The following is a 16,441-nucleotide window of genomic DNA, read 5'->3' as shown; positions in this document are numbered from 1 at the left end:
TGGCATCTGTGTGAAGCCTGCAGCCCATTTGCACATGCATGTGTTACTGGCTGTGCCCATTGCCACTGACCACTACTAGCAAATGTGTGGTTGCCACCACTGCCACCGAGTCACAGCTCAGCCAAAGCACAGAGCCAAAGCTGATGGTACAGTTGCTCCGAGCATGGCACTGGGTGAGACCCCATCTCTTGGGAGAGGTGGGACTGCTCTGAGAAGTATTTGCCTTGCAAAGCCCCCTGGAAGGGAAAAAGCCCAACCAGCATCACCCTTTTCCAAATGGAGAAGCAGCCTTTGAAGTATGGCTTGCTTAAAAATAATGCTGTACACACAGCTCAGCTTCCAGATCAGAGTCTGTGGCTCTGGAAGAAAATGTGGGGTTTTTTTTCTTTCCATAGATGAACCTCCTGTGCAGCTGCATCAGCTAGTAAGCTCTTCTGCTAGTAGAGTGTTTGTGGGGGTTTGGAGGTTTTTTTTAACACTTCTGTGAAGCTTTAACAACTAGCACAGACAACATTCAGTTTACAAAGCTGTCCCTAGGGAGGGGGTGAAGCATGCACTATGCAGTCATGGTTTTTCCTAAATAATAAAGAAATCCACCACTGACTGCCAGCATTGCTGGAGCCAGCGCTTCTCCAGCACATCAGCCCTGGGGCAAGGTTACTGCCACAGCTGCTGATTTATCCTCCACCCTTTGCACTCCTCATGTCCCAGCATGTCTCGCAATGCCCTTAAGTATTTTAACATCAGATGGCTTCTGACTTTAAGAAGGAAAATGGGACCAACGGACAGAGTGACAAGCTGCGCCAGCTCTGCAGTTTGTTGGCACAGGCCAGGCCACAAGAACAGCAGAGGTGGCTCACCCAAAGGTTTGTGTGAGTTCCCCAAGTGCCTTATTCCTGGTTTTCTGGGAACAAGAGGAAAGCAGAGGGCTCCCACACCTGCTTTTACTGAATTACGTCTCCTCCTGGCCTTGCACAGTCCAACATCCCCTCTTGATCTCACCTACAGCCCCTGTTGACCACCACGGTGACATCTGCTGCAACTGACTAGCAATTCCCCTTATGAAGTTGTCCAAATCGGCCACTTTCACTGCAATTGTGTGAAATATCACTCAGGAAAATGACCCCAGTATGTTGACAGCCAGGCCAGGCTGTTCTGACTCTCTCAATAGAGATTATGCTTAATGCCAGGGAGACAACTACATCTCTCACACTAACTGCTCAAGGCTCCTGCAAATTCAACTTTCAAGAAAAAACAGGCATTTTTTTGGTGCACCCATTCCATTTTACTCCATAGCTAAGTATGATGAAAGTCATCAAAACCAAAGCATTAGGGAGGCAGCAAGAGCTCTAGCTGTTTTCCACCTGAAAGTGCCATAATTACAATAGCTAGAGAAGAGGCAGGAGCAGCTGTGAAGCAAACACAAGAGGTGCCAGGCAGCCCAGAAGAACAGGGCAGGAATTAATGTTTGTAAGGATCTGATTGTGGAACAGCACTGTGCAAACAGAAAAGGTGTTTAGCTAAGGATAGCTTCACTGTGAGCATAACTCCCCTTGTTTCCTTTGGGGAAGTTCAACACTCAAGCTAAGGCATGAATCCAACTAAAGGCCTTCAGCTTTCCCTGCTTTTATCCCAGCTGCTCTTACCAGTTGCTCAGTGTCACACGGATAACTGCCCTCTGGCATGTGCCCATCAGCTGTCTTCTCAGCAACACATATACCACGTGTGGTACCAAGAGCAGGACTGCTGTGAGGGAGACTGTCACAAAGGCATTTCTACCTCCAAGTGGCCCAGCTGAGCTGTTCCAACCCACCGACCTCCCATCTGTGCTATTTGCATAGAGATGAAAAGGATGGACCCTCAGCTTCCACAGCCTACTTCTCACTCCTGCCTGGCTCCCTGGTCCACAGCACCCAGAAACACACCTATGTAAGGTTCCTTAAATCCAAAACAACTTCAAAACCCACTGACTGCAAAGGATGGTGGAGTTCCCCAGCTTCTGCACAAAGAGGTTCGGCTGAACTGGGGAATCCCACCCACTCTAGATTCATGCTGTTCAGGACACTGCTGCAGAAAAGCCGATTGACTTATCAAGAGCCAGTGCGGGAGCAATGGCCTTGGAGCAGAAAGCCAACTGCAGCTCCTGCCAGCTCACTTGGAACAAGAGCTTCCCCTCATCCTCTGCATTCATAGGAGGCTGGCTTACACCTCTCCTGGATGGCAGGTTGAGGAAGAGGCTGGCTGGGTAGTGCAGAAACTGCTTAATGGAACGGGAACAATTACGAATGGCACAATCAGAGATAAAAAAAAATGCATTCAATGTCTTTAATCATGCAACACTAAAACTTCTTTACAGTGTCATGGCAATCTACACCTCACCATCTGCTTGAATTTTTGTTCTGCCCCCATTTCTCAAATACAGAATAAAAATAACATTTTAAAACAGAACACATGGCTCTTTCTACAAGACTTCATTGCTTCAAGTGAGTATTTTTTCCTGTTAGTCTTGTGCAAACTTCTTACATCACCAGAATTCATTCTTTCCATAAAAATCTTAAAGACAAGGCTCTCTCCTCCCTACCCTCAGACCTTCATTACGTTATGTCCTGGGTTCAGCTGTAACAGCTATTTTTCTCCTTCTTAGTAGCTGGTGCAGTGCTGTGTTTTTGACTTTAGTCTGAGAACAACGCTGATAACACACCGATGTCTTTAGTTGTTGCTAAGTAATGCTTACTCTGACCAAGGACTTTTCAGTCTCATGCTCTGCCAGGGAGGAGGGGAAGCTGGGAGGAAGCAGAGACAGGACACCTGACCCAAAATAGCCAAAGGGGTATTCCATACCACAGCATGTCATGCCCAGTATAGAAACTGGGGGGAGTTACCCGGAAGGCCCAGATCACTGCTCGGGTCAGGCTAAGTATCATTTGGCAGGTGGCGAGCAATTGTATTGGTCATCTCTTGTGTTTATTGTTTTTTTCCCTTTCTCCTTTTAGTTTTATATTCTTTCCCCTTGTTATTTCCCTTATTATTATTATTGGTGGTAGCAGTAGTGATTTTGTATTATACCTTAGTTACTGGGCTGTTCTCATCTCAACCTGCGGGATCTACCTTCTTTTGATTCTCCTCCCCATCCCTCGGGGGGGGGGGGAGGGAAGGAGAAGAGGGGGAGTGAGCGAGCAGCTGCATGTTTCTGAGTTATCGACTGGGCTTAAACCATGACAGTTACTAGGTGTGCCTTCTGGTTTAGGATGGCAGCCTTTCTTACAGGCTCAGTATGCACCCCAGAAATGGAAAGTTGGGGGTGGTGGTGGAATATAATCAGCTATTTTAGGAGTATCTGAGTGTATTAACATTGCAAGGTTAGCTAGAAAGATTCCATTTGGGGCAGAGGGATGCATCAAGCATCCATCAGGGCTTTGGAAGATACTCTGCACTACATTACACATGGAGGGATTTCATTATGGACCATCAAAGAAATTGTTGCTACGGAAGACAGAAGAGACGATCTTCCCAGTGGAATTAATAGTGCCTTCGCTATCCGAGCTGGACTCGGAATCACTGCTGCCCGAGTAGGCGCCCAGGCCAGGCAGGATCCCAATGCACACGGCTGCTGAGGGACAGTGGACTGTGGAGCCTCCCACTGAGCTGCTCCCCAAGGGAACACAGGATGGTTTTTCTGAAAGAGAGGTACCACGGTCAAAAACGAGCACACAGGAAAAGGGCTTTTAATCAGCCTTGTGTCAGTTACCTGCTATTGCCACAGCAGTGGATGATTGCAGGATTTAATTAAAGCATAAGGCAGCTTTATGTTGCAATGAAGCTATTCTGACAGGAAGGACTTGCTACCTCAGGGGATTTATTTTTTTTCCTCCTCATCACTAGTTTCAGTCCAGCTCTATGCTGGCATTACAGATTTTCATTCTGAAGCTGTCAGTTTGATGCTTGTCAAGTACCAAACCCACTAAATAAGAATAAATAGCTCTGCTTTGTGCAATTGAGTATTTTTTTGCAATATAACAGCATAGTTGGGGAAAAGCTTTATTCTGCCAGTCAACATCTCCCATCTTCCACAGCTAATTAATTATTTCTAGTGTTCTAAAAGTTTACTGAACAGAAGGAGATTCAGGAAGCGCCTTGGGTTGCTATTACACAATTGCGACTCATCCTATCTGTGTCAGAGTATCCTGACAGCTAAGACTGAAATGCAACTTAATTTTTCTTCTAGTTCCCCATAATTTTCTGAAACAAATTGGTTTCAGGATGGAAAAGATCACTTCATAGCATTAAAAGCTAATAGTGGATATATACAAATACATCAAATGCTGCTGTGAAGAGGAAGGGGTGATATGTTCTCCATGTCTCCTCTTGGCAGAACAAGCATTAGGCTCAAAATGCAGCCAAGGAGACTCCTATTAGTTATCAGGTAGAACTCCTTAAGAGTAAAATCAGTTATGCAGTAGAATAAACTGCCTAAGGAGGGTGCACAATCTCTATCTGTGGAGATTTAAGAGCAGCTTAGACAAACACCCATCAGGAATAGTTTAGGCAGGGGACAGACTGATGACCTGTAGAGGTTCCCTCCAGCCCCATTTTCTATGAAGGCTGCTGTCAGCACCTATAGTTACCATTTCTGCTGCTTTAAGAGAGAACATGCCACCTGCGGTCTGTGCTGTCTTGCATAATGAAGGACCAGACAAGCAAATCCTCTATCAGATTTAACACCAAGTCAGTTGCTGTTCAGGTGAGAGACAGCCAGCTTCCCACATGCAGAAATCAGGACATACCTTGATTCTTTTCATCATGATCAGTATCTAGTTTCAACCTCTTCACACTGTTACCACCATCTGAACTGTGGACAAAATAAGAAAGTGTCTTGTTCCTCATAAGGTAACCATTTAATTACTGTGAAGTTAAAGTCACATCTTTGCCTCAAATGCTATAGCAAATGCCAGTGGGATCCCCCGATGACCATCACCACTTCTAACTGCTATTAACTGGGGCTCCTCGGGGAACATGCAGGATCCCAGACAGAGACAACACCTACATTGCAAGTAGGTTAACCTGGGAAACAGACACACTTGGACTCTTGGAGTCCAAGTCAGACCTCTTGCACAGCAACCCAGAGCTGCCTATTCAGCTGGAAGTACCTCAAAGGAGATCAAGAATGATGACCTGAGCTTTAGCCACCCCACATGCCCACAGGCTTGCTCATGTGGATGATTACCATGGTTGCTGGTGCAACACCCATGTCTCTTCCCTTCCAGGGTTTCAGTTTCTTTCCCCCCCCCTCTTGCATGTTCCCAATCCTAAGCCATCCGCATAAACAAATGCTTCCCAGCTTCAGCTGTGATGAACTAAAGTGATGAAGTATGAGCATCCTTATGCATTAACTCTTTCCTGTCCCTGTCAGAGCATGCAGTAAAGATGAAAGGTTTTAATAATAATACAATCCTTTACAGGAAACTACAAAGCTCAGAGAGCAGATGTTGATCTCATGCTACACTTGGTTTTGGACAGTTTGCAACAAAAGATAAGACAGCAAAAATAGAAGACTGCAAAGCAAGTCTGTGATGGCACTGACATGTCAGTTAAGCTGCTCTCTTCAAATAGATGCCATCTGCAGACTTCAGATGTGCCATTAAGCACATGCCAGCTCCTTCTCTACATTCTACTGTGTTAAGTACTAGTAGTTACAAGAAAAAAAAAAAAACAAACCAAAACCAAAAACCCAAAAATCCCAACAACAACAACAAAAAACCCCCCCAAAACCCCCACACCCCAAAACATTGTTGGCTGCTTGTTATCAGTTCAAGGCTTTTCTTCTCTGCCTTCCAAAAACCCAAACAACTACCCAACCCCACACACAATAGGTGGTGGAAGTACTTACTTCAGTTTTCAGACATGCAATTACTGCTGTACTGGCAGCTAAACATCACCCTACAAGATAAGCTTCTAAAATAATCTCTCATTCTCTGAGACAAAAACACTGACTGAATTTTGAGATGTCAGTAATCATCTTAAGTATTAGATAACTCATCTGTGGGAAATAAGTCTGGTCCTACATGCCTAGTTTCTCCATAACCTGTAGCACACCAGCAGCTGCATTTGCAGGCCACAATCAAAACAGCAAACAGGTCACAAACCCAGCTGCCATCTCCCTGGGATGGAAAGAGTGTTGATGTATCAGTGCAAATCAGTGAGGAACAAGGGAAGTTTGCCTGATGCCCTCAGGACCAAATTGGTACACCAAGCTCCTCTCCTGTAACCACTGTCTCCCCCATGCTGCCCCCAGCAGCAATTAAAACACAGATAAAAATCAGCTGATACATTATGCAAACCTGAATGAAATCGCACAAGTGAGGTGACACTGATATCTATAGAGATGTAAAATAGATTCCCTCTAGATCCCCAAGCAGGATTGCTCAAGCCTGGCAGTCTAGAATGAAGAGTCTACCCACTTGCTTTTACACATGCTTATCTATTTGAATTGCTTCATGTTTTTCCCACAGTTTGTGAGAGCCTATGGAAACAAGGCTGGTCTTTTCTTCTACCTCCCCCCTTTTTTCTTTAGGGCTAAAGTTCACACCTCACTCTCTGAAGGCAGTTTTGGCCTGCCTCCCTTTACACTGCTAACTGGGTTCCGTTCCTCATGAATTTATAGAGGTGTGAAACTAACCTTCTGTGTTTCACAGCTCCTGCTAACAGCTTTGCCTGAGAGAATTTGTTCTTGTTTTCCACTGACTTCATGGACAATTTCTTCTCAGTTTCCTTCTTTGGGTCCATACCGACTCCCACTTTGGCAAGAGTGCTGTGAACTAAGGGTTAAGGATCAACCAGGAAGGAATGGAGAGAACAGATACTTCCTCTCCTGATATATTTAGCCAGCTCTGCTGACAGCAGCAACTGAAGTTCATTCACATGTTCTATCAAAATAACCTTATTTGTAATGACATTTAGCTGACATCTTTGGCCAAGACAGCAGAGACTTCACCCTCTGGGTCTGGAGTTCTCTCAGTATTAATATCAGCTCTCCTTGTAAAGACATCCAGGCAGCAGATCAGGAGATGCTTTTCTGAAGGCAGAAAGGTGCAACGCACAACATATCCAGCACCTATAAACATACCCAGCATCCTGCCCTACTACTGCCAGTTTGAACACCAAACCCAAGAGGAAGGAGACACATCTGACTAAGGGCGCACGTACTTCAAGATTTACCCCAAAAGATTGTGACAGCACAGAAAAATTAAGTAGCTTAAAACAGTTAGAATGGTGGGATGCAGCTGAAACCTATAATGAGGAGGAGAAGCTTAAGCAGGTTCTTAGATGGGATAAGGAAGAGTTTGGTCTGTTATTAAGGCGCACTCACACTGCACACACACACTAAACAGGTCTCCTTCCATGCAGGACCTAGTCCCACCCCTGCTAACTGTTCGTGTCCAGCTATCCCTGATGAAGCAAGGTCTGTCAAAGATCCTGTTTGTTAATGAGGTGCCAGCAGAGTCACAAAAACTTCTGCAAAACTTTTAAACTGCACATAGCAAAGGCAAATCAAACTAATTTAAAAGGGTATTTGTTTATAACCCTAAATCTAACCTGACTGCAATTCCACTAATCAGATGACATCACCACAAGCTGGAGTTTCACAGGTGCTCCAGTTACTGCAGACAAATTGGACAGTGAATTTCACATCAATGGACCATATATGTGAAGTCATAGTTTTTTTCCTCACTGAACATCTGCAAATCAAAAAACCCTTACACCTTCCTTTGAAGTGACACACTCAAAGTCTCCAATCACTTTACAATTAGGAGCATTCAGATGCCATTCCTTATTGGATTTTCCTAAGGATACAGTAGTAACCCAGACTGCTCCCTACCCCAACTGAAAGCCACCTCAGCCAAAACCCATGCTCAGTTTTATTTCAGATGGCACAGAAGTACCATCCTGTGGCTATCAGAAGCAATCTGAAAGCTGATTGCGTCAAACATGGGTTGATGTTGCAACACACGATTCCACACGCCAGTGTTCAACTTCCACGTGTCCATTTGTTACCTTGTTGTATTCTAACACTGCACTACAAAAGCCAGGCTGAGGAACCCAAAGACTTTTCTTTTAAATGATACCAAATTACAAGTTTTTCACTTCCATCCAGGATGCCATTCTCCTGACACTCCTCAACTACCAGAGACACAGCGCATTTTTAATGGAGATTTTCTATGTACTGCTGCCATTAGCAAATGTAACACTATCTAGACAAGAAGCATCTCCTCTCAGGAAGACTACATTAGAAATAAACCTCTTGATCTTAAATATCAACTGCATTTAAAAAGCTGTCCTACAGTAAAGCCTGCTTCTTGGGAGTGGGACTTTCCCTACATTTACACAGGATTTAAGACAAGAGGATGCTGTTCTCAAACACTTCTTGGAACTGGCTTAAAAAAAAAAAAAAAATAAATAAAAAAACCCCCCCAAAACAACTGTAAATCTTTAAATTTTAAATCTTTAATCCTTGAGCGACATGGTCTAGTGGGAGGCATCCCTACCCATGGCAGGGGGGTTGGAACTCGATGATCTTAAGGTCCTTTCCAACCCTTACTATTCTATGATTCTATGAAACACTGTCAGACCAGTGGGGTCTGGATAGGGCAAGAAGCAAAACCCCTTAGTTGTTCACATAGGAGGAAGTAAAATTCCTATGCATCCATGCATATGAATTTCTTGTGCTTGAGAGCGCATTAAAATATTCCAAGGTGTGCTTATCCTTTAAGACACATGAGTTCATTAATAGGTTTTACCTTGAAATTAATGCCTCTGGGTAGCTTAAATTGGGTGTTATATCAAGAAAAAGACCAAATAATCAAACCCACGAGGTTGACATTCCTCTTATTAGTTTGGAAGAGCACTTGAACAGTGCCTATAGATCCAGCACATTTACCTAGCATCCACTGGTTTTTGTCACTGTACTGATAAACCATTAGTAACAACCTGCAGATGCAAAAACACCTTTTCTATTTCAAAAGCATACCACCAAAACTTTCAAAACACAGATGAGTCATTTTGCAAGTTTCCCTGAGGTTACTTGAAATGGTTCAATAAAAGTAACCTATCCTATATTATAGCATCCTATATTATTTTCTAGCATATCTTGAAAATTTGGCATTTAACAGCAAAGCTAAACCGTCCTGCTCCTAGTACTGCCTGAAAGTCTGTGTTACCCAAAGGAGCTGAGTCTCCATGGGCACTGACTTCCCAGAAGAAAGTCAGCACATCTACACAGATGTACATAATTTCTCATCCTGCAGTTATCAGCAAGAAAGTAGATAAGACTTCAAAACAATAACAGAGAGACATTCAAATGTTATTTCAAACAGGTATGTTAAAAACAGCTAATATGCAGTTAAGAAAAACAAACAAGAACATTTACTTTTCAATAAGAAGGCAAAAGCAAAAGATTAGAAGTAATAGGCTGATTTTCCTCCATGTTCTTTTTCTCTTTTTATCTATGGTATTTCATGCCCTTAATAACAGGGAAAACTAAACCAAAATCTCAAACAACGCGGAGGGGGAGAAGGAAAGAAAAGTACTAAAGAGGTGTAGGTTGAGGGGGAGGGAGGAACATCAAACATTACAGTAGGAGATCAAAGTTACAAAGAAAACATTAAATGTTAAAAAGTCTATCATAGTACACGTTCTGTAACACAGTTCTATAGAAGCAATGTTTACCACAGAATAAAACTACAGCCCTGTCTCTTCTCCTCCTCTATACAACCACCAGCCATTTTAATGTAAAGGATATTCTGTATTCGTTTAGTTCTTTCAGCTCTTCTTCTCTTCGTTGCTTTTCTAGTAGCTCTTGCTGCCGAGAAACCTCATCAAGGAAATGCATCTCATCTTCATCTAAGCCTTTTACCGTATTTTCTGAATAAAGGAAAAGAATGCATGTTGATAAGCTAAAACCACTTAGGAAGCAGCTGGATTCTGCTGGATTCTGTAATTAAGGAGTAAAAACACTTCCCTGTGAATGATACTGCATGTTAACAAGCCGAAACTCTTACACGCTCGAGCACACAAACTACAACAAACTAACACAGTTTGAACACAACGCTATTACTACAGAGAAAAGCAAGACACAATTCATAGGAAGTCATGAAATGCTACTGGACTTGCTGATATAATTCAGGAAAATCAACCACTGCAGGTCTGGAATGCCACCTGGAACAGGTTACACAAAACAAGGAATAACCACAGTAAGCAATTATATCTTTATTGCTTTGGTTTCAGGCACCAAGTTTAAGCCTGTCTCCTCAGAATCTGTTCTTAAACCAATCAATAACTGGAAAAAACCCCACATAAATCTCTCCATAAATCTTTCCTCAAAATAGGAAGTACATTTTCTTAAAGCAAACAATTACTAACTTGACCAAGATTAACATCTGTGGTTTTGGGTTCTGTTAAGTAGAACCAAGACAATTCCTAACTTCCAAATAAAAATAAATTCCTTCTAAACAGGCTGCCCTAAGGACAGTGCACGCTAGTGCAGTAGGAAGGTCTTTCATTTTCTGTTCTGTAAATGTTCAATGTCTTTCAATCAAATGATTTAGTTGGAAAGGTAATTAAAAAAATAATCTTTTTTAGAAAGACCAAGGCTTGCTGTTTGTAGTCATTATTCCCTACTAAATACTCTGCAGTAGGGTTTGTTTTCCAGGTTACCAGGTATGTTATTCTGCAGGGGTTGCCTTAAAGGCAGCAGTTGGTTTCCTTCTCAGTTGTTACCCCCTCTCAGGGATGCTTTTCATTCCAGTACTGGGTTTACAGGTTTCCTGAACCAAAGGGAAGATGGTACAGATCTAATATAACTGGGCAAGGGAAACAATTAGACAGTTACTAGAAGTCTTTCCCATCCAGGTTGCTAGCAGTCAGTTTCCTGGTGGCTACCTGAACAAGAATTGCTTAGTCACATCACCAATGATGACTTGGATCAAGAGTTTACACTTCAGTAAACTGTAAACTCTCCAGCTGGAAAGAATCCTGTAGGTACAGTTGGAGACTGATGCATTCATGCTGCTATCTGTACTTTCCACTTTTCACCACCAAAAATACAAGTGACACTTGAGAGACAGGAAATAACTTCCACTTCTCCTTATTTTGGTTATATAATCATTCAGAAAGAAAATTTTTAAAGTTGCATTATAGAGAACGGAAAAAAATTCTTCCCTGTGAGGGTGGTGAGGCGCTGGCACAGGCTGCCCAGAGAAGCTGTGGCTGCCCCATCCCTGGCAGTGTTCAAGGCCAGGTTGGACACAGGGGCTTGGAGCAACCTGGTCTAGTGGAAAGTGTCCCTGCCCATGGCAGGGGGTTGGAACTGGATGAGCTTTAATGTCCCTTCCAACACAAACCACTCTTGTGATTCTAGGATTATTCTTCATTTAAAATGCTGTAACAGTCTACTAAAATTACTTTACTTTGAAAAGGAAGACATTCTTGCAATGCTGAATAAGCCAGCAGAAAGAAGAACTGCTAGTCTGCGTACTGGTTTTTATCTGCACAAAAAGTTTAGAGTGTAACTAAGTTTGTGTATTTATGCAAACACAGTTCTTCGGCATTAAGGTGTTTCTCCTCTCAAGTCCCGTCATCAATTCTGACAGTTTGGAATGACAGTGCACTAAACTCGTTTTCTACACCTCCAAAATTCCCATGGATAGAAAAATTATTTATGAACATTTTAAGGCAAATTCAAGCATATAAGGGGACAAATCTTGTCACAAGTGGCCAAACTGGGCTGAACTCTGATGAGGTAAAACACAATCATTTAAGGGTAAGGCTTCCAGCTAAAGAACTAAAATGGATCAGAACCCACCTTAAAATGGACTCTCACAGTATCATCCTCACTTCTCTTTAGATAAGAGCCTATAGCTCCCTTTTTCCCAAAATGGTTGACTAATAATTTTCTAGTTCTCATTATCATCTTTGCACTCAGCAGCACATATACAGGTGATACAATGCAAAGGATTTTTCTATAAAACCAGAAATTCAAACATCAGCAGAAATTAGGTTTCTACTTCATTAGAAGAGCTAAACACCTACTTCTAGAATAATCAACTCCTGCATGTTTACTTCCAAATAGTCATCTTGAGCCTCAATTCACTTTTGTGTCAACTAATTATGGCTTGGAAATGTAACAGCTGCTGGAACAGGACTTCTTTTTATTGATTCAAATAGAATGGTCTTGTATTAAAGAATGAGTTTGTTGTGGTTTAAGACCAGCCAGCAACTCGGAACCACACAGCCACTCTCGCTCACTCCCTCCCTTTCCCCCCACTCCTGGAGGGATGGGGAGGAGAATGGAAAGAATGTAACTCCCATGAGTTGAGATAAGAACAGCCCAGTAACTAAGGTATAATACAAAACCACTACTGCTACCACCAATAATAATAATGATAAGGGAAATAACAAGAGGAGAGGATACAATTGCTCAGCACCCACCAACCGATACCCAGCCCGACCTGAGCAGTGATCTGGGCCTTCTGGGTAACTCCCCCCAGTCTGTATACTGGGCATGACGTGCTGTGGTATGGAATAGCCCTTTGGCTAGTTTGGGTCAGGTGTCCTTTCTCTGCTTCCTCCTGGCTTCCCGTGCCCCTCCTCACTGGCAGAGCATGAGACTGAAGAGTCCTTGATCGGAGTAAACATTACTTAGCAACAACTAAAGACATCGGTGTGTTATCAGCACTGTTCTCAGACTAAAGACAAAAACACAGCACTGCACCAGCTACTAAGGAGGAGAAAATTAACTGTTACAGCTGAAACCAGGACAGAGTTCAAGTCTCAAAACCACATTACATTTCTACTCTTCCAGGGATTGGTATCAGGGGATTTTTTTATTTAATTGTGCAAAATAAGCCAAGCATTCCATGCTTTACAGGAATGCAGCTTTGAAACTGCAAGCAACTTCTGAGTGTCACACCTGCGCAGTGCTGTCACAGGGCCCAGGACAATGTGTTGTCTGCAGGAACATCTTGAACAATACAAGACATGAATAATACTTTTCTGAAGCCTCTATTTATCTCTCAGAGACAGACAAAACGCACAGATATGTCCCTCAGTCAAATGTTGTACACAGCTGCTGCACACAATACATGCAGCTTGCTGGGTTTTGGTTCAGAATAGGAACTACTGGTGCTTACTGAATTTAAACTTCTCCTCAAACTCCTGCTGCTTTTTTTCTCTCTGTTCCTGAAGTATTTCATACAAGGAACATGGGTTGTACGCCTCCTCCGGGCATTCTGAAAGGAAGGAACAAATCGGGAAATGAGACCATACGTTAAAAATACTAAATCACCAACAGATATTAGTTCCTTTATGTAGAAACCTTTTCAAATTGTAGAATACAAACTATTACCTTTTATTTCTGTTTTCCACAAAGCAAAATATTCTCAGATCTCCTTCCTATAATTATTAAAATCTATCCCATACCTTCTGGATCCTCAGGTTTTCGGACCTTTTCCCATTCCTCTTGCCTCCTCTTCCGTCGCTCCTCTAGCTCCGATTCAGACACAAACCTCTTGTTAATCACAAGGTCAGCAGTACCATCTGCACCATCCATTGTGGAACAGCCCGTCCTAAAAACACAATATGAAAGACATCAGAGACCTGATTTCACTTGTCAGTGCACGAGAGGTTACTACACATCCTGAAAAACAGACCTGCAGCACTTGTAATAATTTCAGTTCTCTAAAGACCACCACATAGTACCGAGATACCTACTCACTGCATAACTGCTACAGCACCACCTATTACTCCTTTTTTATTCTTTTTCCTAATTAAGTCTTCCCTGTTAGTTGCCTGCCTCAGGCTGCTTTCCTAAAAGTCATATTTTAATGGAATTTTCCCCACTCCACTTTGGATTTACCTTGCTTAAATAAATATAACCCCCCTAAAACATTAAAAACCCACCCCTACACTCACAACCTTTTATTTCAGTTCTCGCACCTCTCTGTTCTGGAAAAAGGATTTGACACCTTGCCCTCACTTTTCCTAAGTTCCTTTTGCCCATCAAGAAAGCTGTCCTGTTTTCAGTGTTTTGGATACATGTATTTACAAGTGGTTAACAGTGAGATTTCAGAAGTTAGCAACCAATCTCTCTAACCTTCAAAAGCATTCTTCACCTCTTCGCAGCTCTGGGGAGAGCTAGGCTTGGACAGACGATGCTGAGGGCTGTCTGTCAGGGTTACACAGAGCTCAAGAGGTGAGTGAAAGATGGAACTCCCGTGGGCTAAAACAGGGCTGGAAATAGAAAACAGGAGCAGCACTTGTGACCAAGTGAGCACAGCCCCTTCTTTCTTCTTCAAGAGATCCTAGTACTGAGTACTGGCCAGGTCCCTATTTCAATACTTAGCACAGGGTGGAGATGCTCCAAGGAGTCATAGAATCACAGAATAGTTAGGGTTGGAAAGGACCTTAAGATAATCTAGTTCCAACCCCCCTGCCATGGGCAGGGACACCTTGCACTAAACCATGTCGCCCAAGGCTCTGTCCAACCTGGCCTTGAACACCACCAGGGATGAAGCATTCACAACTTCCCGGGACAACCCATTCCAGTGCCTCACCACCCTCACTGTAAAGAACTTCCTCCTTATATGCAATCTAAACTTCCCCTGTTTAAGTTTGAACCCATTACCCCTTGTCCTACCACTACAGTCCCTAAGGAAGAGTCCCTCCCCAGCATCCTTGTAGACCCCCTTCAGATACTGGAAGGCTGCTATGAGGTCACCACGCAGCCTTCTCTTCTCCAGGCTGAACAGCCCCAACTCTCTCAGCCTGTCTTCATACGGGAGGTGCTCCAGCCCCCTTATCATCCTCGTGGCCCTCCTCTGGACTTGCTCCAACAGCTCCATGTCCTTTTTATGTTGAGGACACCAGAACTGTACACAATACTCCAAGTGAGGTCTCATGAGAGCAGAGGGGCAGGATCACCTCCTTTGACCTACTGGTCACGCTTCTTTTGATGCAGCCCAGGATACGGTTGGCTTTCTGGGCTGCAAGTGCACACTGCCAGCTCATGTTAAGCTTCTCGTCAACCAACACCCCCAAGTCCTTCTCTGCAGGGCTGCTCTGAATCTCTTCTCCACCCAACCTGTAGCTGGGATTGCCCTGACCCAGGTGACCCATCCTAAGAAGGAAACTCATGGTCTTGACACCTGTAAGCCCAGGATGAAACAAACTGCTTATGCAAGTCTTATGTGGCTCCTTTCAATATTTACCCTGAAAGCTCCATGCTATAGAACTATCCTGAGTTTTGGCTGGGATAGTGTTAATTCTCTTCCTAGTAGCTGGTGCAGTGCTGTGTTTTCAACTTTAGCCCGAGAACAATGCTGATAACACACTGATGTTTTTAGTTGTTGCTAAGTAATGCTTACTCCCATCAAGGACTTTTCAGTCTCATGCTCTGCCAGGGAGGAGGGGAAGCCGGGAGGAAGCAGAGACAGGACACCTGACCCAAACTAGCCAAAGGGGTATTCCATACCACAGCACATCATGCCCAGTATAGAAACCAGGGGGAGTCACCTGGTAGGGACCAATCACCGCTTGGGTTGGGCTGGGTATCAGTAGGCAGGTGGTAAGACATTGTATTGTGCATCACTTGGGTTTCATTCCTCTCACACACACCCCCCTTATTACTATATTTTTCTTTATATCAGTTATTAAACTGTTCTTATCTCAACCCCCAGATTTGACCTTTTTCCAGTTCTCCTCCCCATCCCACAGGGGGGGCTGGGCAGGGAGTCAGCAAGCAGCTGCGTGGTACTTGGCTGCCAGCTGGGGTTAAACCATGACAAGAACGGAGCATTAATGCCTATTTTTGCTTCTTACACCAAGCCTGTATAGGCAAGTACAAGGTAGACACGACCTAAACACAGCTGTTCATTTAAAGCTATGCTAACCTCATTTTCTTCTAGTTTCCTATTTCCTTGGTATAACTTCAACAGGTACCTCAAGGACTACAGACGATTGCCCCCTGTGCACTGTCAAGCATTATTCACTTAGGATCTCAGCCTGCCTGCATTTCAGCTCTGGAAGAGAACCCAGAACACTTACTCTTCCAGGGAGGGAGGGAGGGACGGACACAGTAACCCAGCTAATGGAAGAACTAAGTTTATCCCTCCTTTGTACCACCAGGAACCACTCCCTACAGGAAGCAGAGTCCCAAAGTTCTTACAAAAACTGGTACTTTTGTGGGGTATTGTCTGTAATACAAATGACAAATTGAAGTCTCAGGAGAAATCCAGGTTAAGGTACTGGACAAATATTTTTTACAGGAGAATGCATTCTTAAGGTAGGAATTATCAAGAGAAGACAAAATGATCTTCTTAAGCGCTGGGGAAAGGAAGGTCAGGCCAAGGGTGCTTTTTTTTTTTTTTAAACTTTCTTTTGTTTCTTTTTT

At 43.4% G+C, this 16,441-nt stretch overlaps 1 protein-coding gene across 1 annotated transcript; it reads right to left on the bottom strand.

The window, feature by feature from the left end:
- Window positions 1–3,210: 3,210 nt before the first annotated feature.
- Window positions 3,211–16,236, bottom strand: LOC115619205 (PSME3-interacting protein-like). Its single transcript, XM_030511249.1, has 7 exons — window positions 16,096–16,236; window positions 13,474–13,619; window positions 13,185–13,283; window positions 9,797–9,918; window positions 6,677–6,810; window positions 4,785–4,849; window positions 3,211–3,676 (listed from the first exon to the last, which is right to left on the bottom strand). The coding sequence occupies exons 2-7, from the start codon at window positions 13,601–13,603 to the stop codon at window positions 3,459–3,461; spliced, it is 768 nt and encodes a 255-aa protein (XP_030367109.1). The 5' UTR covers window positions 13,604–13,619; window positions 16,096–16,236; the 3' UTR covers window positions 3,211–3,458.
- Window positions 16,237–16,441: the final 205 nt, after the last annotated feature.

Source organism: Strigops habroptila, chromosome W, assembly GCF_004027225.2.
Source record: "Strigops habroptila isolate Jane chromosome W, bStrHab1.2.pri, whole genome shotgun sequence".
NCBI classification, from domain to species: domain Eukaryota; kingdom Metazoa; phylum Chordata; class Aves; order Psittaciformes; family Psittacidae; genus Strigops; species Strigops habroptila.
The sequence above is the reverse complement of the archived record's forward strand: the minus strand, read 5'-3'. Positions and strand labels throughout refer to the sequence as shown.

Excerpts from the sequence above, each read along its gene's own strand:
- LOC115619205 (XM_030511249.1), bottom strand. The coding sequence starts at position 13,603 with ATGGATGGTGCAGATGGTACTGCTGACCTTGTGATTAACAAGAGGTTT. Across the intron at positions 13,284-13,473 it reads AAAACCTGAGGATCCAGAAG|AATGCCCGGAGGAGGCGTAC; the intron begins GTATGGGATAGA and ends CCTTCCTTTCAG. Across the intron at positions 4,850-6,676 it reads GGAGCTGTGAAACACAGAAG|TTCAGATGGTGGTAACAGTG; the intron begins GTTAGTTTCACA and ends TTTTGTCCACAG.